This window comes from Pavona decussata, unplaced genomic scaffold (genome assembly GCF_977016875.1).
Source record: "Pavona decussata unplaced genomic scaffold, jaPavDecu1.1 SCAFFOLD_46, whole genome shotgun sequence".
Taxonomy (NCBI): domain Eukaryota; kingdom Metazoa; phylum Cnidaria; class Anthozoa; order Scleractinia; family Agariciidae; genus Pavona; species Pavona decussata.
In genome coordinates, this window is record NW_028145468.1 from 336,008 (window position 1) to 359,182 (window position 23,175).

Consider the following 23,175-nt stretch of genomic DNA (forward strand, 5'->3'; position numbering starts at 1 on the left):
CAGCTGTCTTTCTTGAAGCGACACTATCGAGTTAAAACTTGGTTTTCCACTAAATCTTTATTCAAGAATATCAGAGTTTTTACTTTGCTTATCACGGTCTGAAGACCACAAGTAGTTTTCTTAAGTGGAAATCGACCTTTTTTTTATATATTAAGAATGCCTTGCTTGTCTAATTGTGATGCGGTCGCACAGCGATTTAAGCTCAATCGTGATTTAAATAGCGTGCTAAATCGCTTTACTCCTGCTGTCTGACCACAATCATTGTGTCTACATTTGAAACCAGTCAATTTATGTCTGTCTGCTTGTTAAAATTAAGCGACAGTGGAAACCCAGCGTTAGTATCGGGAAATGAGGTCGCTTTAAGTTAAATCGCCGCTGTTCCCCTCGTTAACTAGAACCGGTGTAAACAAGGAAACCTTTTTCCTTTTCCAGCCAGCAGCTTGTGTTTTGCGGAGAAGACCATTTACACGCAAGAGGTGTTGGCAGTTGTTCTACATCAGCTGATGGAAATGAATCCTCTCCCTACTCTATTTATGAGGACGGTAAGTATTACATTAGTAGATTATTCTTCTCTCTCCTCTTCTCGTTCTCTTCCCAATTAAAAGACTATCAAGAGAAAGCGAAAAGATAAAATCACCAGATTCTTTCCTTAACCTAAGAACGACGTGATCAAGTTTTTGTCAACGAAGGATAAAATAAGACACGTCTGGGCGCTATCAAGATCATCATGTAAAGATGGTCGCTTATTTTTTGCGGGTAAGATTAAAAGTTTTCTTATCAACACAGCGCTCAAACTTCTTAAATAATTGCCAGACGCATGAGCCATATATTTTCTTATTTTGTACAGACCGCTTATCAGTTGGCCGTGTATTAAATAACTCTCAAGAGGTTATGCATCAGTCACGGGGTTTAGAAGTTATTTAAGGAGGTCAACTCATATCTTTCTTTTTACTGTGTAGGTAATCCAGTCGCTTAGTATCTGTCCTCGGTTGGTTGGTTTTGTGATGAACATACTCGCTAAGCTCATCACCAAACAGGTACGTCTCCATTTTGATTATATCTCTCAGTTAGTACCCGCGGTGTGATTGGTCATTTTCGCGGCTCGTATTTCACTGCACGGCCCCCTAAATTTGAAAGTTTCCTTTGCCGCTCGCCCGATTAACTTCAGAGATATAATAAATATCTTACTAACCTCGTTTTCTCGGTCAGTACTGTAAGTTACGGATCCTCGTTTTTTTCCGTTGATTTATGACCCAAGCACGAAGCGCGCGGGCCATTAATCAACCGGAAAAAACTCGGTCCGTAAGTTAAAGTACGAACCTCGAACTCGGTTAGTAAGAGGTATTTACATAGTGGCGTATCAGTTTCGCGAGCAGACTTTTTTCAGCAAATGTTTCACGTGAACCAGTTATTAATGGCATAGTATCATCTATAATGTGCGTTGGGATTTGTTAAACGTCTGAAAAAGAACCTAAGGGGAAATCAAAGCTTGAGAAGGTGTGGGGTTGATATCAATAGCAAAGCAATCGCCGATGAGATCGTCACTCGCTATCCTGGTTGATTGGCTCCATCAATTTCTGCTCAGCTTCGTTGCCAAAGTACCCTCCTCTGCCGAACCAATCGAAACTAACCTGCCCATCCTGTTGCCTGTAGTAATGAAGACTCAGTTCTGGAGCCAGTTGTTCAAAGCCTGATTAAACTAACCCTGCATTAACGTGAAGTTTGATGCAAGTTTAATTACTAATCAGCAAAGATTCTTCCAAAAGATTTTAATTCGATTTATAGTTTTGACTGAGAGTTTCGTTTAACATTGCTTAAACTCAGCTTTTAAAAACATTTTTAACGAGGGAAATGAACAGCTAGGTTAACTTTAAATCGGGGATTAGCGTTGATCGGTTTTCGAACAAGCGGGCCCTGGTTAGAATCGGCTGTCAGATTCAATGCTTGTAGTCTCAATTGACTCTGGTTTGTTATCAAACAGGTGTGGAAGCAACCAAAAGTCTGGCAAGGATTTGTCAAATGTTGTCAGGTAATTTCGTTCATCTTCATTGTATCAGTATCTTGAAAACACTCAAGGTCATTGAATTTTCTCCACTATCTTAACCCCACCCCTCCTACCCCTCCCCCTCCCCTTTGTTTGGTTAATTGATTAGTTAATTTATGCTACCGAAAAAATATTAGTGCCGACAGGATCCTCAGAATTAACCATTCTTTTCCGTACCCCTGCTTTTTGTACTTTTGTGGTATTATGGTCGTATTTATTAACACGTTGCTTTCATTTCTTCTTTGCTTGACAGATGACAAAGCCCCAGTCTTTCTCGGTTCTTCTTCAGCTTCCCTCTCGGCAGCTGGAGAGTGTGTTTGAGGTAAAATGAAAACATTGATTCACTTTACTGATTGCCTTCTTTCGGCGTTACTTCAGCGAATTTGACGTCCATCAAAACATTTTCCTTTAATTGATGATTTTCTCTCTGTAATTTGTCAGATCTGCCCCGAACTCAAGGAGAACTTGGTTGCGCATGTTCAGTCGTTTACTCCTCATCAGGTATGTTGTGCTGACCAAAAGGAACGCAGCCACTGGCAACGAGATTAGTTGTCACGCAACAAAGCGAAATCAGCCTTTCAAATGTCACATTAAAGGACAAGTATCATTTGAATTTAATGGCATTTCAAAACCCAAAATGTGTGCCTGTCAACAGAGCGAAAAAATTGTCCCACCCTTGTGCAACAGAACTGTTGATTAGTGCCTCTGGCCAGAAACAGAGTAAGAATTTTTGGAAAACGTTTTCCAAAATGACGCATTTTTGTTTTTAAAATGCTCTAGAACAGATCTCAAGTTGTTCCTATCAAGAATTGAGTTGATTTCTTTCTTCTCGTTGTTCTAGAATTATTTGTGGCTAAGTAAAGGTCTTTCAAAAACGCCATTACACTTTCCCTTTAAACAGCTGCAAGAACGGCACAGTACAGTTTTGGTTCTGCTAGTTGAAAAAAGCAGATTTTTTTGAAACATGTTATGAGTTCCAAAATTGGACACTTGAAAATTTGCCACATTTTTCAGTCATTTTTACTCGCTAATAAGAGGTAGTCGCTTATCGCTACAAAAGTTTTTGACAAGGAATATAAATTGTTCCTTTGGCTGGCGTTATTGTTCTCAGTACTTCACGGCCCATTACTTTGGGCAGTGATAGATAGGATCAGATCGTAGTTGTAAGCCACACAAGTACGTCAACGCGAACCAATTATTGAAGGAAAGACAAGTCAAGCTTGTTCTGATTTGTTTTCTCTGTGTCTCCCTCCTAGCGTGCGCACATACCACGGTCTTTACTCCAAATCCTGGACAAGGAAGGCAAGAAAGACGAGAAGAAACCCAAGCAAGAAAAAACAGATAAGGAACAAATTGATCCCGAAGGCGAAACCGACGACTCCACGAAGGACGACAAATCGCCGAAGAGGACACGATCGCACGCGAAGGAATCATTGAAAGACAAACGAAAATCACGCCGATCGCGCTCCCGCTCCAGGTCACCCCGAAAGAAAAAGGAGAAAAGCGCTGGGGAGGAGAGTGAGAGTGAAGGAGAGATAAACTGAGTGGGAATTGCTGAAACTTCAGAAGCAGCAGTGAAACCGCGGCGAGCCCTGAATTGAAAAGGAATGTAAATGAGAGCACCTTAGATATTCAGTGCAACTGAACATTGCTACCCCTGAAATTGTTGTACGCAACCTTGCATGCAGTAATTCATAATAAGAAAGATAAAGGGATCAGGGGACGAACACATTTGGATAACGACAAGTGCTATATTTTACCATTTGTTCTGACCTTATTTAGGCCAGTTTCAGATACCTACTTCTCATTTGCTGTACCAAATACATGTCAATTTCCCTTTCGGCTAATATTAAAGCCTGGCTTTCACTTGGACATAAACAGAAGCAGAAGCACAAACGCCGTTTTAGCAAATGAGAACACCTGCTACATAAGCATAAGTGTAAGCACAAGAAGAACGAACACGTTCGTTGTATTTGTGCTTATGCTTATGTCATAGTTTTCACTAATGAGAACGGGGACTGACGACATAAACACAAGCACAAGACAGTCAACTGTTTCTTCCGCCATCTTGCTTAGCAGTAAGGGGAACTGCTATCGAGAGCCTCTGTCAAGAAATAGTATTCTGTGCATGAGTCTGCCCTTATACTTATGTAGCTAGTGTTCTCACTTGCTTATCTTTATGCTTACTCTTTTGCTTATGTCCTGGTGAAAACCAGGCTTAACTCAATTTCTTTCCACTCGGACAAAGCAATCATTTAAATCGCATTTAACCCTTTCAGCCCAATATCAACGCATAAATTCTCGTCACTGTCCTCTATATATTTTTTATGCTACTAGTTGGGAGATTTTGTCTTAAAATCAAGACATCTAATCTTTTGTGATTAATTCCTTTATTCTCCTGACTGAAATGTTTAATCAAGCAGCGACATTGTAAGGAGAAATTAGATGCTGGTCACCACTGGGGCTTGAAGGGTTAAACGATGCATGTTTTGGATTGTGTCGTTAGATATTTTCCTATCTGGCACGTCTTCAGTCTAATTCCAAACTGATCTCGCTCGTTTTTCTTCTTTTTTTTTTCAGCTTGTACAGAGCTATAAACAGTCTGGTCTAATTAGAAAATCTTGTGGTAGTTTTTTCTAGTGTCGCACTGTTTGGCCCTACCCCAGATTTCTCTCGTATCGAACTGAAAATGAGTTAAAAACATGAGTTTTATTATTATTTCCAACAAATATACAAAACCAATTTACACAACCCGTCCAACTTCTGTACATTTAGGTTTGGCGAATGACCGTCTTATTAAACGGAAGAAACGCAGCCAGGTCTCAGAGTCCATGGAGAAAATCAAACATTTTCGCTTTTTGTTAATGGCTAGTAAGAAATGAAACAGCTGTGAGCAAAACCCGCGAACGAATCATCTACTACCAGCAGGCCTCCAAGGTCACCTCTTCTCGCATCGAATACACGGTTCACGGCGCAAGGTTTCTCCCTTATTGTAGATGAGTGTAATTTTTAGACGAAACTAAAGCCTTTTCACTCCTTGTACAGATGTTATGTTTTTTTCTAAGCTTGTTGCCTTCAATTAAAACTGAGATAAAAAAAAACTGACTCCATGCAGTCTTATCACTATACTGATTCTCAGTTCCCACAGAGGTTTAAACAAATCATAAAAGAGTTATAAAACGCTCTGTTTTCTATTTCCTCTGTGCAGATCGTTGTTCTCTTTCCATTGTTTTTCTTTCTACCACTGGGCTTTGCATTAAACCCCGCTGCGAGGGTAGGACATCCACCAAATTAAGCGTTGAAGCGGTGTATTTTGATCGGACAGCTCCGAGGCAATCGCCAATCTCGGGGATATGGTTAGAGACGCTTGCCTTACCGTTGAGTGGCATGGACCCAGTTGTCCAAAGCCCGATTCAGCTTTTCCTGGGTTAACGTGAATTCCGATTCAACTTAAATTAATAGTCAATAAAGATACTTCAAAAAGACTTTTTCTTCCTTAGTTTTGAATTAGACTTTTTCTTTACCATTAGCTTAAAAATAGCTTTTAAAATAATGTGTAACGAGTGAGATGAAAACCTCGGTTAAGTTTTAATCCGGGATTAGCGTTAAACGACTTCTGAACTACCGGTCCAATTTTTACCACGTTTCAAATTCACTTATTCTCAAAGTATTCTACAAATCAAACTACGAAAGCTTTTGGAACCTTGCACTTGCAAACCATCTTCAGTTTCATTATCCTGGCGTAACTGAGCCAAAGTGTCTCGAATAGTGACAACAAAGGGATGCTCAGTTCCTTGTTTATTCATCAAAATAGTCAGGGCACTCTCATAATACTCCTTCGCCTGCTCCAGGTCACCCTGGTCTTCGCGTACAACGGCCAAGTTGTAATAAGAACCGCCGACATCGACATGTTGAGCTCCCACCTTTTCATTCGAATAGCCAGGGAACGCTCATGATACTCCTTCGCCTGCTCCAGATTGCCTTGACCACGGAGTACAGTAGCCAGGTTGTCATAAGAAGTGGCGACATCGACATGTTGAGCTCCCAGCTTTTCTATTCGAATAGCCAGGGCACGCTCATGATACTCCTTTGCCTGCTCCAGGTCACCTTGGCCACGGAGTACAATAGCCAAGTTGTTATAAGAACTGGCGACATCGACATGTTGGGCTCCCAGCTTTTGTAGTCGAACAGCCAGGGCACGCTCATGGTACTCCTTTGCCTGATCCAAGTCACCTTGGTCACGGAGTACAATAGCCAAGTTGTTATAAGAACTGGCGACATCGACATGTTGAGCTCCCAGCTTTGGTAGTCGAATAGCCAGGGAACACTCATGATACTCCTTCGCCTGCTCCAGCTCCCCTAGGCCACGGAGTACAGTAGCCAGGTTGTTATATGAACTGGCGACATCGACATGTTGAGCTCCCAGCTTTTGTAGTCGAATAGCAAGGCCACGCTCATGATACTCCTTCGCCTGATCCAGGTCACCTTGGTCATAGAGAACAGTAGCCAAATTGTTATACGAAGTGGCGACATCGACATGCTGAGCTTCCAGCTTTCGTTGTCGAATAGCCAGGGCACGCTCATGATACTCCTTCGCCTGCTCCAGGTCACCTTGGTCACGGAGTACAATAGCCAAGTTGTTATAAGAACTGGCAGCATCGACGTGTTGAGCTCCCAGCTTTTGTAATCGAATAGCGAGGGCACGCTCATGATACTCCTTCGCCTGAACCAGGTAACCTTGGTCATGGAGTACAGTAGCCAAGTTGTTATAAGAACTGGCGACATGAACAGGTTGAGCTCCCAGCTTTTGTAGTCGAATAGCAAGGGAACGCTCATGATACTCCTTTGCCTGATCCAGGTTTCCTTGGGCGCGGAGTACAGTAGCCAAGTTGTTATAAGAACTGGCGACATCGACATGTTGAGTTCCCAGCTTTTCTAGTCGAATAGCCAGGGCACGATCATGATAATCTTTCGCCTGCTCCAGGTCACCTTGGTCATGGAGTACAGAAGCCAAGTTGTTATAAGTTTTGGCGACATCGACATGTTGAGCTCCCAGCTTTTGTATCTGAATAGCCATGGCACGCTCATGATACTCCTTCGCCTTCTCCAGGTCACCTTGGTCATGGAGTACAGTAGCCAAGTTGTTATAAGACCTGGCGACATCGACATGTTGAGCTCCCAGCTTTTGTATTTGAATAGCCAGGGCACGCTCATGATACTCCTTTGCCTGATCCAGGTCACCTTGGTTATAGAGTACAGTAGCCAAGTTGTTATAAGAACTGGCAACCTCGACATGTTGAGCTTCCAGCTTTTGTACTTGAAGAGCTAGGGCACTCTCGTGGTACAGTTGGGCGTGGTGAAACTCACCAAGTTCACGATGAACAGCGCCAAGTAGAGAATTGGCTATTAAAGCATTTTCATCTCTTGCGGTGCCATCATGCGGCAGTAATTTCAAAGCTACATTTAGAAACACTTTTGCTGTGTTAAACTCGCAGTGGTTAATACATATCTTGCTAAACCTCATCAAATAATCTGGAAAGTGTCTAATATTCAACGTAAAGTCTTCGTCGACTTGGGCTATTTCTTCTCTGTTATAAGTACCTTGAATTTCTGTACTTAAGGACTTTAAATGAGGGACCACATGCCTGCTGTTAACAACACAACCCAAGTCATCTGACAGGTGATGATCTATAAACTGATAAAATGATGTAATGGCCCCGTGACCGATTTTGAGATTTTCATCCTCTGAGTAGCTTTTAGTTTCAGATTTGATCACATTGCGCACGACCTGATGTACGCGAATGTAGACATCATTATCGTCTTCTTCAAGTAACAACAATTGGCTTCTTTGAATCCGCATTCGAATCATATCGTCATCCTTGAATTCCTCATCTGCATTCCGAATGTAGTTCAGCACAATTTCTAGGTTTAGTGCTTGCTGCGAACAGACCGAAAGAAAATTGAATGTGTGATTTAAAACTTTGTCTGATGACATCGCATCTTTCACGGCTAATGTAATCGCTGCAGTCATGGATTTTGGATAGCTTGGGTTTGTCTCAGAAAGAAGGCTCTCAGTGCAAGTACGCTGGCCTTGGTTTAGTGTCTCCAGGTAATCTTTCCAGCCATAGTTTGCACAAGCTTTGTTTTGACGAACTTGCTGAACAAATGTGGCGGCACTTGCTAAGGCAAGAGGTTGATAGTCTAATGTCCGCGCGACTTCTGCTTCCATCTCACTGTCAGTGATACCAGAAAGCATGGCTAATAAGGAAGTGGCATCAACAAGCTCCATGCCCTTGCCCACTGGGATGTGATTAATGGAAGAAGTTGTTAAAGGGATGGAAGCAGTGTCCTGTGTGGTGATCAGCATTTGCCCTCCTAACCACTGCCCGTTCCCAGGCTCTGGCAAATGAACAATTACTTGAGGTATGCTAGTAACATTGTCAACTACCAGTAGCCACGATGTGTAGAGCTCAACTTTTGTGCTAGCTAACGTCTTGAGATTGGCGATCTTCTCCTCTATCTCTGAATCCTTAGAACTGAGGGTGTTTGTAATTGCATATTCTGAACACTTTAACAGTCGAGCGAAAGAGACAAACGATTCTAGCAGTGAGTCAAGACTTTCAGCATTAAGAGTCATAACAAATGCAGTGTTTCTGACTTCTTGGAAAAATCTCTTTGCGACGAGCCCGGCCAACTGAGATTTGCCACTTCCAGGATTCCCTGAGAGGTACAGGTAAGTTAAACAGCTTTCGTTTCCTTCTTTAAGTTCTTTCAGCTGTTGGGTTATTTTAGTCACCTCATTATCTCGACCGGCAACTTCGTGTGAAGGCTTGGGGGGGAGAATGCAAAATGAGGAAACTTCATCTCGAAGCTGATCTTCAAGGACTTGTCTTTCATCTTCTTTTTCTTTAAGTTCCTTAAGGAGGCCGTCAACTTTTTTCAAGATCTTTGTCAACTTCTCCGTTGGAAAACTTCCCTGGTTTCTGATTTCTTGAATTCGTAAGGTGGAGAGCCCGAGTGCTTGGAATGCAACATCAATTGTGCTTATGGCATTATGGAACTCTGGGTCTGAGAGATGGCCTCGTGGAATCTGAGCAAAATCTTCATTACGAAATTTCCTGAGGTCTTCTACATTTGACTTGACGACTGCGTTAAGATCGTTGCCGATGCAATCCGAGTACAAGATGACGTAAAAGAGCATGGTGCAATCCCACTCAGCTCGATTTCCGTTTATCATGGTCGCTAAAAGTTTTGCATTTCTTCTTTGTTTCCGAGGAGATTCCCCGTTTTTGAAAGCCAATCCATTCCTTGGCTCGTCCTTCCATTCACCCAATGTAGCCTTGTATCGGATGTCCCATTCCTGTTTGAAGACTGTTCGGAGACCCTCGGCTAATACATCAGTGGTGACACAGCAAATCCTGAAGTAGTTCAGTTGCTCATCGCTAAATTTTGTTGCAGAGGCCATTTTCAGGTTGTTTGACGTACAGTTCTATAAAAATAACACTCTGCTGTTAGCAAAACGGAGGTGGGCTCTCAGTGGCTTGTTTCAAGTTCTAACGCCCCGCATTACCTGTACGCGTACATTTCTTAAGGCGATTTTTTTCAGTGTGTGGACAGTGTAAATATACGTTCTTTAAGGATGAAGTTAGAGTTTCTGAACCTGAAAGTATCATACCGTAAAGTTCCGATAGAAACGACCCCCCGAAAGTAACGTCAAAACTATGTGGCTTCTCATAAATCCCGAAAATAGCGAGCCCCCGAAAGGAGCGACCCCCCCCCCCCCCCCCCCGAAAGTAGCGAGTCCCAAAAAAAGTAGCGAGACCAAGTTTTAATTACGTTATACGCACAAGGAGTGCCTTTATTGTTTAACAAATAGATTCCATTTTGCCGTGCGTCTGTACTCTGATAACGTACAGATGACGTCAAAACGTGGTGAGAACAAAGAAGTACGCTACGAGCCGCAGGCGAGTAGCGTGACTGATGTTCTCACCACGTTTTTACGTCCTCTGTGCGTTATCAGAGTACAGACCCACGGCAAAATGGAATCTATTTGTTTTATACAATAACCAAGACAATTCAACACATTTCGTGAGCGGGCATCGCGTTGCCTGAGCTGAGTCAAAAACTTTCCAACAAACTCAGTTTTAGACTACTGCACACATGCAGTTGTGATCTTCTAAATTAGAGTATAATCCGATAGAATTTCACTAACAATATTTTCAAAACTAACCTTTATTCCAGAAGGAAATCCTGAACCCAAAATATTACAGCATGTAAGTCGTTTCGCTGCGATTTGTAATCAATTACTTGCCATTACCGGATTTTTTATCGGCGACGTATTTCGACAAATATTTGCAATGAATTAGCAGGAGGGGGATTGAGAAATGGGAAATTAAAGATATTGCAAAAAATAGGGGTTTACCCCCTTACCTAGAACGAAAAATTAAATACGTATTAGAACCCTCCTACATAACAAAATTTTAAAAAGTCCCCCCCCCCCCCCCCCCAACCCTCATCTGATTGTTTTTTTCCCCTAATGTTGACCGGACTACCGCCCTATAGGTTGATTGCACGTTACATCATGGCGGCCAGATTGGTGGTATGGAACAATGAAATTTTTTTCCCCTTGGAGTTAACTCCATTTTTATGCAAACTATGTGAGCAAATTTTCGTATGTTTTTACCACCAAAATGGCTGCAATGAATCCAACAATAATAAAATATAGTGCTGAACAGACAAAAGTTACCAGTGCTGTACAGTTGCGTTGACGATATCCTTTTGGAATGCTATAGTGTTAAATTGGCCAATTCTCAACAAAACTGTACAACAGGTAATGCTTGTTAGCAACATTAAAAAAAAATTTATGTAGTAGCACGAAGGAGTCAATGATAATTTACATTTCTATTAGAGCCTACTATAATTCCGTTTATCCTAAGAATTGCTGAATGGACTCTGCAGCTTCTCCATCAAAACAAGGGATGGCGCAGTCATGGTGAGAGCACTCGACTTCCACCCATGAGGGCCCGGGTCTTATTTCCGGTAATGACGCCCTATGTGGGTTTAGTTTGTTGTTGGTTCCCAGTCCTGCTCCGAGGATTTACCTCTTGGCACTCCGGTTTTCCTCCCCCCACAAAAACCAACATTCCAAAATTCTAATTCGACCTGGAAATAGTGGATGAAAGAGCCAGTTTGTGGAAGCCATTTGAAATGCACTTTAAATGGTTGAAAGCAAACTTAGTATAAAGTTTCTAAAACAAGTTTAAAGTGGTGCTTAATAAGATGGAGTAAACGTACTGAAAGAAAAATAAAATGCTTGAATGACTGTACTCTTTATACGACTCATTTCTATACTGATAAAAACGTTTTCAGTTTCGATTGAAGAATTTCCACTGAACTTGAGTTGCGCAGTTTCAGAGGAAGAACATTCCCGAGCTTTGTAGCAGAATGTGAATGCTTTCCCACAAAGTGAACCGCTAGGTTGACTAAGTTGGATGCGATTGTTATTTTTATTCGAATTGGGATTCTTTGACCAGAGAAATTATGTAGCTATAGACTCACGATTCTGACAATAAGCACTATCCTTCGTTAAATTATCCGTGATAACTAAATTGTGTTTTATATTATGATTGTTGACCAAGGTACGAAGTACGAATCGATCAGAGGCTTGGGTACGCACCAACCGAGATTTGGTACGAATCGTCTATATTTGGGTACGAATCATCTGAGTACGAAACGTCCGTGGGTACGAAATGACTGGATACTCATACAAGTTACGGTTCCAGAAAACAAAAACTATAAAAACAGTATATTTAGAAGTACAGGTTTACCGTTGAATCACTAGTGAGTTTGCCAATGAAAATTAGACATCACTCCCTCCTTTGCACAATCTAATAAACATTTTGCCACCCCCCCCCCCCGCCCCACTATTAACATATCATTTTATATTGCCCCCCTCCTTCCCGATTGTCAACCATTCCGCCCCCTCCTCTCCTACTAACTATTACACAGTTCCTTATTAATTGGCTTTAATATGAATTGGACACGTTAAAATCAGTTGCCCACGAAAGTTCAAAATTTCTGGCTTTGTCTGTAGTCACAAAACATCGCAGATTCGCTTGTTTTGCACGTCACGTCGTCCTGACGCTATCAATTTCCATACCATTGCTTTCCTTTCCTAGACACCCAAATATTGAATAGATTGAGACATGCTTAGAACAGAACATAAATTTTATACGATGTTTTCCCTTCACAATCCAAAGGTAAACAAGACGCCCCTAATGGCATTTTTGCGGGGTGCTTAATGTGGCCTCATTTATTCCCGTTGTATGCTTCGCAGACTTTTAAAACTATCCTAGCTAATTGAATCGTTTGAGTCACAAAGCTAGCGTGGTTTTGTTACCGTATTCCTTTGTGTTACGCTACTTATCGTTATACCAGAAATCGCATTACGATAACGTAAGACCACACACATGGCCTGACACACGTTTTCTATTCTGGTTATGTAATTTCAATAAAAGTGTAAGATTACATATTGCCCTCGTTTCACCAAAAAAAAATAATAAACCAGAAAGAAAGACAGGCAAAACGCTTTCCTCAATGGAAACTTTTAGTAAAAATTGATAATCAAACCTTTACTCTTTTTCTGAAGTGGATTTCCAATGGCGTTTAAGCATGAATTCGACAAAGTGATGTGATGTGTGTTTCAGCTAATTATGACCTTTTCTTCTCGCATTATGGTTCTACAAATGTCAAACAAAGCATGATTCCTTCGCCAAGAACTCTCCAATTCCCACCGTTTTAACTGTCGAGTGCTTATTAGAAGTTATTCTTTCGATTTACCGCTTCAAAAGGGTTAATTTTCTTTTTGAAAACGGCATAGTTGAGTCTAAAACATGTAAACAATATAGCCACCACAATAGTGGACAAAGACATCCCTTCTAGGAGAGACCAGAATTTAATCCAAGTTTAATGAATAATTCAAATGATGATTTGACGTCACACAGGTAGGGATGAGGGGGTCCCGTCCCTGACGTGATATACGCGCCGATAATGGAGTTTGATTGGGCCGTTTTTGTTGAAGACAATCAGAACAATAGATCCTTTCTAGGAGAGAGCGGAGTTTAATGAATAAACAAGATGCCCCTATGTCATTTTCACGGGATGCTTAATGTGGCCTCATTTATTGCCTTTGTATTCTTCGCAGTTTTTCTAAACTATCCTAGCTAATGGAAAGATAGCGTGATTTCCGTATTCCCTTGTGTTAAGCTACTTATCGTTATACCGGAAATTGTAACCACACACATGGCCTCACTCACGTTTTCTATTGTGGTTATGTAGTTTCAATAAAAGTGTAAGATTAAAAATTGTTCTCGTTTCACCAAAAAAAATCAGCCATAAAGCTTTCCTAAATTTCTGAAGTGGATTTCCAATGGCGTTAAAGCACCAATTCGACAAAGTGATCTGATGTGTGTTTTAGCTTATCAATGACCTTTCCTCCTCGGATTGTGGTTTTACAAATGTCAAACAAAGCATGATTCCTTCGCCAAAATCTCTCCAATTCCCACCGTTTTAACTGTCGTTTGCCTATTGGAAGTTATTCTAATGTAATTGTCAAATTTGTGATCCACAAAGTAAAATTTCTTCTCTACAAAGCGAGAACCAAGCTTAAAAACGTGAGAACCTTTGATGTGTTTCCAAGCTATGCCTTCGCTATCGAGAAGAACAGCGTATATTCATTAACGAGAATCTTACGAATTATCGAAGAGAGCCTCTCTAGCTCTGGAAAGCAAACAAGATGAAAAGAGACAACATGATTACCAGCACATGGACAATGGATGGAAAAGTATTCGTGAAGACATCGCCAAGCGGAGCACCGGTGAGAATTTATTGTGAAGAGGACTAAGATGATCTTTAAACTGACTGCTGAATAAAAGAAGGGACTACGGACTGGATTGCTGAGTGAAAGAACTCTTAAAATAGATCTGTTTCTTAAATTCATTATGGTAATCTTTTTTGCTTTTGTTTTGTTTTGTTTTGGTGGATACTATTGTAAATATGAGGGGGAATGCGAGCCGTATTTTTTACTCCAAAAATCTGCCCTTTAATGCATATATTACACCTGCACAAATGTTCGGTAATCTCATTAAATGTAAGAGGTCTCAGAGATACGGTTAAAAGAAGGAGCATTCTCATGTATTTGAAAGATTAGGGGGTTGATTTTTATTTTCTTCAAGAAACGTTTTCAAAAACAAGCGATGAAGCCGTTTGGAGAAATGAATGGGAAGGTGAAATGTACTTTTCTCACGGGACTTCTCATAGCAAAGGTGTTTGTATTTTGATTAATCGAGCGGTAAAAGAAAAAGTGATCTTCACATCCAGTGACGCGGAAGGTAGAATAATCTTAATCAATCTCACTTGCAACGGTCTAAAATTGTCATTTTGTAATATCTACGCGCCCAACGATCACACACAACAAGTAAGGTTCATTCAAGAACTAAACTGTCTCTTAATCTACAAATCAGAAATTACAACTCTTATAGTTGGAGGTGATTGGAATTGTACATTATCTAAAAACGACAACAAAGGCGGTTCTCCTTGGAGGCCATTAGCATGTAGGAATTTGGTAAATATCACAATGGATACCCTTGACCTTGTCGACATACAAAGAACTCGTTATTCGAATGTCAACAAGTTCTCGTACTGGTCTAAAACGTTAGGTGTGAGATCTAGGATAGATTTCTTTTTAATATCCAAGCACTTGACAAAATTTGTTAAAAAAGTGGACATCCAAACCTCAATAGCAGCAGATCACAACATGATATTATAATCACTGTCGTGGCGGAACGAGAATCCTCGAGGACCGGATTTTTGGAAATTAAATAACTCTCTATTAGAGGACAAGGAATACACAACCAAAATTCTAGAATTATATCCTTAGCTTCGTGAAAAATTTCATTATGTAAATGACCAACACCTGTTTTGGGAACCGATTAAAGTGAAAATAAGAAGCACAACCATTTCGTTCTCTAAAAGAAAAGCACAGGTGACTGATACGCACGAAGCGGAGATCAAACAACAACTAGATAAGCTGGATAAAATAATCTGCAATAGCCAGAATCTTGATAACATTGACGGCGTTCTTTAACAATATGATGACCTTAAAAAAGAACTCCAACACCAATATGAAAATTAAGGCAAAGCTGCAATTTTCAGGTCTAAATGCCGCTGGGTAGAAGAGGGCGAAAAAGCTGCAAAATATATTTTTTTAAATTTAAAAAATATAAACGAAATTAAATTGGAAAATAATGAAGCAACTACTGATGAAACACAAATTCTGTCAATGATCCAAAGATATTATAGTAATTTGTACAATTCTCAAGCAATAGATGCACTGGACAGCTTTGAAACATCTACCAAAAGCATGGAAATTCCTAAATTAGACGATGCAGAAAGAGATGCATTAGAAGGTCCATTGACTTACGAAGAATGTAAAAAATCGAGGACAGTTTTACCGTAGAATTTTATAAGCATTTCTTTGATCTTGTAGGAACAGATCTATTAGCAAACCTGAATGGAGCATATATGAACTTGGGAGGTTATCGATTTCTCAGCGTAGCGGCATAATTACACTTTTACCGAAAGACGACGCTGAATTATTACTTTTACACAATTGGCGACCCATCACTTTACTAAATGTGGATTATAAAATCGCATCGAAAGCCATCGCAAGGCGAATTGAGCCAATACTCTCAAAACTCGTACATCCGGACCAGACTGGCTACATAATAGGAAGATATATTGGAGAAAATGTAAGATTAATAAGTGATATTATAGAGAAAACTCAGGCGAACAACACTCCAGGTATATTAAGATGAGTTGATTTTAAGAAAGCTTTTGACTCCCTAGAATGGTCTTGTATTCAAAGTGCTCTCAAAAACGTCAATTTCGGTGACAGCTTAAGAAAGTGGATCGAGATCTTCTACATGGACATAGAAAGCACAGCTTTAAACAATGGTTTTGCAACAGAATGGTTTAAGCCCTCTAGAGGAGTAAGACAAGGATGCCCACAGATCTCGCCATATGTGTTTATCCCGAAGGCAGAAATACTATCAAACAAAATAAGACAAAATTCGACCATAAGAGGAATCAGAGTTTTTGGTTCAGAGATCAATTTAAGCCAATTTGCAGATTATACCAACTTATTCTGTGCTGATGTGGCTTCTTTTGAACAAGCCCTGAAAACTATGAACGCTTTTGGGAATTTTTCTGGATTAGTGCTCAACGAAGAGAAAACAAAAGCATTCTGGCTCGGGGAAATGGTTGAATAACAGAACTAAACCGCTAGGCATGAAATGGATGAATACTCCCACAAAATTATTAGGAATGAAGTAACAACCAGATGAACTTTACTTTGAAAGTACAAAAACTGCAGACAAATTTGGACATTTGGAAATCGAGAGGATTAACACTCTATGGAAAAGTACGAATAATTAAATCTTTGGGGCTGACATTCTATAGAGATATACTTATTGCATTTGATGAAATCAAGACTCTGTACAATTATGATCAAGGAACCGACACCATTCTATTTAATAACAAAGACATCTTAGTTGATGGGAAACCGCTATTTATAAGGGAATGGTTTACCTAGGGTATCTATACGATCCAACAACTTTTTAACGAAAACGATCAATGTCTAACTTTTCAATAATTTCAAGCTAAATATCATTGTAACACAAACTTTCTCCAGTTCTATCAAATCTTGAGTGCAATTCCTGTGCGTTTGAAGAACAGAGCGCGAGTCCTAGGGCAAAACGGGATCCTCAATTACAGAGAAAACTGGGAATCTTTCTTACTGAGCTAGACTAGTCAAATCAACTTTGAAACGTATAGGGCAAGAGACTACTATCGCCTACGTCTTGTTAAGAAACACCAATCACTTCACACTGACCCAGAAAGATGGAAAAGAGATATTTCAATTCTTGGCTTTCATGTGACGTCACCAAATTATAGAATTCAAAACCGGGAGGCCTACAAAATTTTTACCTTCATTCAAGGAAAGATTACCTAAAAATATGCCTTTTCACAATTTCTTAGCTCGATGTCGTACTTCCTTTTGAAAATAGAAGAGTTTCAATTTCCGAGTTTTCATCGTGCGTGACATCAAGAGGACTTCCGTGACAGAGCTGTTCTGTATCTTAAAAATGCCTCTTCGAGTGATTTTCAGCATTCTAAACAGTTTAAGTTTGAGGAGAAATATTTATCTTAACATTTGGAAATTCACAAAGGAAAACAAACCTCTTTTCTGGCAAAAGTGAACTCCAGATGTTTTTTCCTATTTCCGGCCGCCATGTTGGTGTTCCTCAGAGGGATACCAACATGGCGTCTCCATACTAAGCTGTATAAATTTGTGTGAAACAATTTGTCAAATAACTCGAGTACGGAATACCGCACAGACCTGACACTTGGACAGGTTTCTTATTTACTTATCATCTATAACATGTCAATTTCTTGACTTCATTCATGGAATGGTTCCAATTTTTTTTTTCACGCACACGGCTATGGCGTGACAGTGAAAGCCGGCAATAGACACAGAGAATTGGATAGATGTTTTTAAAATGGCTTCAAAAATATGCAAAGGAAACAAGTTGAAAGAATTTCAATTCAAATTTATTCATAGGATTGTCATCACAAAGAAAGAACTATTCAGATATGGGATAAATACAGACAGTGACTGCATTTACTGTAGTGAGCCAGACTCCATAAATCACACTTTTGTAGACTGCCAATTTACAAAAACCTTCACAAACAAAGTCATTTATTGGTTTAATACTAAGAATGTTTCCAACTTTCAACCAGATACAAAGGAAACGCTTTTTGCCACCATTAAGCACTCAACATACATGAAGCTAGTGAGAAAATTCAATTACACCCTCCTCTTCATGAAATTCTATGTGTATGTAAGCGAACTAAAGAACAGTTCACTTGTACTAAACGAATTTATTACTAGAATCAATTATAAATACAAAGTTGAAAATTTGTAATTTAACACCGAAAAAATACTAGTAACGTGATTATGCTCCTCATAAACTTTACAGACTAAGTTTTTTTTTATTGTGTTGAATTAAGATCAGAAATCGTTCCTACTCCCCCATCCCCATGCTATTAACCTTTTTTTGTTTGTTTGTTTGTTTGGTTTTTTGTTTGTTTGTTTTTGTTTTTTGCTTTTTGTTTTTTTTGCTTCATTCAGTATTAATTAATTATTTTATTTTATTCATTTTCCTAATGTATGTAAGTAACGCCTGGTGCAAATAAGCAACGTATATTGTAATATTGGAGGCCATAACAGAGTACTTTGTCATTGTAATTTGTAATTTGTCATACGTGTAACTTGTTAAAGATGTGTTACTTTAAATAAAAAAAAATACGCGCCGATAATAGATTTTGATTGGGCCGTTTTTGTTGAAGACAATCAGAAAAATAGATCCCTTCTAGGATATAGCAGAGATTAATGAACAAATTAATGTGCAGATTTGAAGCTACCATGAAGAAAAACAAGATGCCTGCTATACTGGCATTACGCGTGATGCTGGGGCTGATTCATTTATTCCAACTGTATGCTTCGCCGATTGATAAAACTATCCTTGCTAATGGAATAGTTTGAGTCACGACGATCGCATTACGTTGTTTCCCTTGTGTTACGCTACTCAGGGTTTCAAGGGAAATTGCGGGAATTCCATTGCGATAACGTAAGCTTCTCAATGACTTCTTTTCAGTCTCGCGTCGTGGTCTAAGACTGTCAAAGAAAGCACGATTCCTTCGCCAGGAACTCTCCAATTTCCACCGTTTTAGATGTCGAGTTTTTCTTAGAAGTTGTTCTTTCGATTCACCGCTTCAAAATGGTGAAATTTCCGTTTGAAAACGGCACACTTGAGTCCAGAACATGTTAACAATATGGCGCCAAATTTAATCTGTTTTTAATAAATAGATCAAATGATGCGTTGACGTCACACAGGTAGGGGTGAGTGGGTCCCCTCCCTCGCAATGTAAGCGACAAGAATGGATTTTGATTGGCCTGCTTCTGTTGAAGACAATCAGAACAATACATCCCGAGTAGGAGAGGGGTGAGTTTAATGAATAAATTAATGTACACATTTGTAGCTACGACGAAGAAAAAAAAAACAAGATGCCTGCTATACTGGCATTACGCGTCATGCTGGGGCTGATTCATTTATTCCAACTGTCTGCTTCGCCGATTGATAAAACTATTCTTGCTAATGGAATAGTTTGAGTCATGACGATCGCGTTACGTTGTTTCCCTTGTGTTACGCGACTTAGACTTTCACCGGAAGTTTGTGAAATTCTATTACGATAACGTAAGCTTCTCAATGACCTCTTTTCAGTCTCGCGTCGTGGTTTAAGACTGTCAAACAAAGCACGATTCCTTCGCCATGAACTCACCAATTTCCACCGTTTTAAATGTCGAGTGCTTCTTAGAAGTTATTCTTTCGATTTGCCGCTTCAAAATGGTGAAATTGCTGTTTGAAAACGGCACACTTGAGTCCAGAATATGTTATAAACAATATGGCGCCACAATTTAATGCAGTTTTAATAAAGAAATCAAATGATGCGTTGACGTCACACAGGTAAGGGTGAGTGGGTCCCCTCCCTAGCGATATAAGCGACAAGAATGGATTTTGATTGGCCTGCTGTTGTTGAAGACAATCAGAACAGTACATCCCGAGTAGGAGAGGGGAAAGTTTAATGAATAAATTAATGTACCGATTTGTAGCTACGACGAAGAAGAAAAAAAAACAAGATGCCTGCTATACTGGCATTACGCGTGATGCTGTGGCTGATTCATTTATTCCAACTGTATGTTTCGCAGATTTATAAAACAATCCTTGCTAATGGAATAGTTTGAGTCACGAAGATCGCGTTACGTTGTTTCCCTTATGTTACGCTACTCAGGGTTTCAAGGGAAATTGCGGGAATTCCATTGCGATAACGAAAGCTTCTCAATAACCTCTTTTCTGTCTGCAATCGTGGTCTAAGACTGTCAAAGAAAGCACGATTCCTTCGCCAGGAACTCTCCAATTTCCACCGTTTTAGATGTCGAGTGCTTCTTAGAAGTTATTCTTTCGATTCACCGCTTCAAAATGGTGAAATTTCCGTTTGAAAACGGCACACTTGAGTCCACAACATGTTACCAATATCGCGCCACAAATTTAATCCGTTTTTTCTTGACAGAAACCGACAAAACAGGGCTGCAACCGTGGACAGCTGTTTCGTTCTTATTGGAACTCGTCAGCACGGTGTAGCAGTTCTGTATGAAACCAGCGACAGAGCCAGCTCAAATAAAATGCAACAAAACCCATGTCCTATCAAGTCTCGTACTTTGAACCTGCCCGCCTGCTTTCTCCCTGAGGCACGTGATGTGGCAACGCGTGATTCGGGGGGCGGGCAGGTTCAAAGTACGAGACTTGATAGGACATGGGTTTTGTTGCATTTTATTTGAGCTGGCTCTGTCGCTGGTTTCATATAGAACTGCTACACCGTGCTGACGAGTTCCAATAAGAACGAAACAGCTGTCCACGGTTGCAGCCCTGTTTTGTCGGTTTCTGTCGGGTTGTTGTCTCGCAAAGTCAACTCTTTCACGTAGTATCAGCCTTGCAGTTTGTGTTACAAGATAGCGAGCCCAATTTTAGACACGGTCTGCCCTCAGGGCATCCCGCGTTAAAAAAAAACCTTTCCAGACCAATTTTTTGAAACGGGCTACCCGCAGGGCACCTGGCGTAAAAACAATGATACCGAGTCCATTTTTAGACACGAGCTGCCCTCAGGGCATTCCGAGTAAAAACATACCCGACCGAAACCTTGACACGGACTGCCCTGCGGGCATTCTGAGTAAAAATACAAACAGCAGCAGATTATGTGCTACGCTTTTAAAATAGCTTTCAGTTGAATTGTAAGGATCAACTTACACCAGCCGTAGGATTTCATCCACAAATTACTCCGGAGCTTGAACCAAATTTTATGGCTCGTTCTTGTTTTGATTGTAAAGTGTACGATCACCAAGTGCTTAACCGAAGGGGACGAATGAATCAAAAGAAACGATGCACGTTACATCATAAACAGATGCAAATTCCTAACTTTCGCGTCATCGGACACGTACATAGGAATTTTACTAGTTTACCTGAAACGACAGCCATAAAAGAGAAACCAAAGTCAGAAATAAAGAATACTCACCCTTTGTTAAGTTTCCACTTAATTGCAGAGTAAACTAAATCAGGCAGCAGCAGTTATCGGTATCGTACAGAAGAGAACACCTTGTACTTGAAATGAATGCGGAAATTTGAAAGACTTTCTTTCGACTTCAAGACATGACGCATTTGTCTATATTCAGCGATCACGTGTTCAGATCACGCGACCTTTATCTTCAGTTGGCATGCCAACGCTTCCTTGTCTGCGACTTTATTTGTAAGCAATGGATATTAACTATATTATACTAACTAAAACTTTGTGTGTTAGTTAGAAAAGCCACATCTCCTTGAATGAAACTATGAAAATCGCAAAATCGAGAAACTTTATTATTGCGGTAGAGTTTCGTGATAACGAATATGTTCACGTGATAGATAAGGTAATCTTCTGCTTCCAGACAGCGCCAACTTGGGAGATATAACTTCAACTTGATGTTTTTGCTACAAATATGTCACTTCAACAACTTTATTATGAAACATTTTCATAGTTACTGCGTTTAGCGTCTAGAGTTCCTTAAGCTGTCTATTAGAAGAGAGGTACATGCCCGCTTTTAAAGGGTTTTTTTTTATATAGTAAATATAGGAACAAAACTTTGGGGTTTCTCTGATTGTCTAGGATCATTTCCCGAACAGCGGCTGTCAATGGAGCCGACTGACTGTCGGGAGAGGGATCAATAGGGTAATAACCTCACGATTGGATCAAACAAATAAGCCACGAAAACAAAACCACAAGAAAATGATCAGCAAAGATAAAGATGTCCTGAGGTACGTTTAAAAAAATTCTCTCATCTATTAACATAAGAAATGTCCAGAGAGAAGTTAGGAGAATATGCAGCTTGATATTGGGACTTAAAGGATTCACACAGCTGGTCTGACAACTGAAGGAAGTGAAACGAAGCGAGAGAGAGAGATTACCACAGGGACATTCTCTTAAACAATGTGGGTACTGTTCATGTAGGACCCGGCGTTTCTATGAATAGTGCGAAGAATGAAATGTGACCAGGAGCCCATGATGTGATCTGTTACATGTAAATGTCAATCCTGTCAAGGGGAACACTCAGCCATTTATTTTGGTGGATATCTGTTCGGATGGGTGAATATCTAATGACAAATGCAAAAAAAAGGTCAGCTAACATTTTCGAAAAGCCAGCAACAGCCCCTAAATTCAAAATTACAAAAATAAATAAAAATAGTAAATAAAATAGTAATTTATCAGCCACCAATTATGAGTAAAGTCTACTCTACTAGCTTTTACAAATAGCCTTTTTACAAGGCCACAGAACGACTTGGGAACGCAAAAGACAACATTTGAAGTATTCTGCGTAAATGTTCTCGTCGGGTGCCTCTGTTCCAAGGTTCGTGGTTGTCAGGACAGAATGATGACTGAAAGAAATATCACAACTTTTGCCCTCACAGTCCTGGAGGCTACAATCTTTGAACGGAATAAAAATACAAATCCCCCCTCCCCACTCCCCCAAACTGTCAATGATGAATTCGCGCGCAAAAAAAACGCGCCACTTTTCAATCATTGAAATAGGGGAAGGGGGGAGGGGATGGTAGAGGTTGTATTAATTTTTCATTGCAACTGAATCCTGGACAGAATTTTAAAAAAATAAACCCTTAACTACAATCTTTGAAAGAAAAATTCTCTTCCCCCCCCCCCCCCCCCCCCCGCCTCCACCACCAAAAATCAATTATGAATTTCCGCGCCATTTTTTCATTATTGAAATGGGAGGGAGGGGGGTGGTCTTAATTTCCCATTTCAACTGTCCAATACTGTTGCATTGTTGATCGAGTTTGCGGAGAAATGTATCGGTTTTCGTTAAGACCCTTATCTCCTCGATCGAGGTCTTATTTTAATAAAGGCGATCA

At 40.1% G+C, this 23,175-nt stretch overlaps 1 protein-coding gene and 1 pseudogene across 2 annotated transcripts in view; one reads left to right on the plus strand and one right to left on the minus strand.

Annotated features, from left to right (window-relative positions):
* Positions 1 to 4,858, plus strand: part of LOC146482308 (symplekin-like) — a 41,194-nt gene extending 36,336 nt beyond the window's left edge. The window contains exons 33-38 of the mRNA XM_085107173.1: positions 433 to 542; positions 960 to 1,037; positions 1,982 to 2,029; positions 2,298 to 2,366; positions 2,486 to 2,545; positions 3,301 to 4,858. Of these exons, the coding sequence (XP_084963299.1) occupies positions 433 to 542; positions 960 to 1,037; positions 1,982 to 2,029; positions 2,298 to 2,366; positions 2,486 to 2,545; positions 3,301 to 3,588 (653 nt within the window). The 3' untranslated portion in view covers positions 3,589 to 4,858. The remainder of the gene's footprint in view (positions 1 to 432; positions 543 to 959; positions 1,038 to 1,981; positions 2,030 to 2,297; positions 2,367 to 2,485; positions 2,546 to 3,300) is intronic.
* LOC146482311 (uncharacterized) lies at positions 4,735 to 21,382 on the minus strand (annotated as a pseudogene). Its single transcript, XR_014864121.1, has 2 exons — positions 21,293 to 21,382; positions 4,735 to 9,533 (listed from the first exon to the last, which is right to left on the minus strand). The product of XR_014864121.1 is annotated as an uncharacterized LOC146482311 (transcript).
* Between the last annotated feature and the right edge of the window lie 1,793 nt (positions 21,383 to 23,175).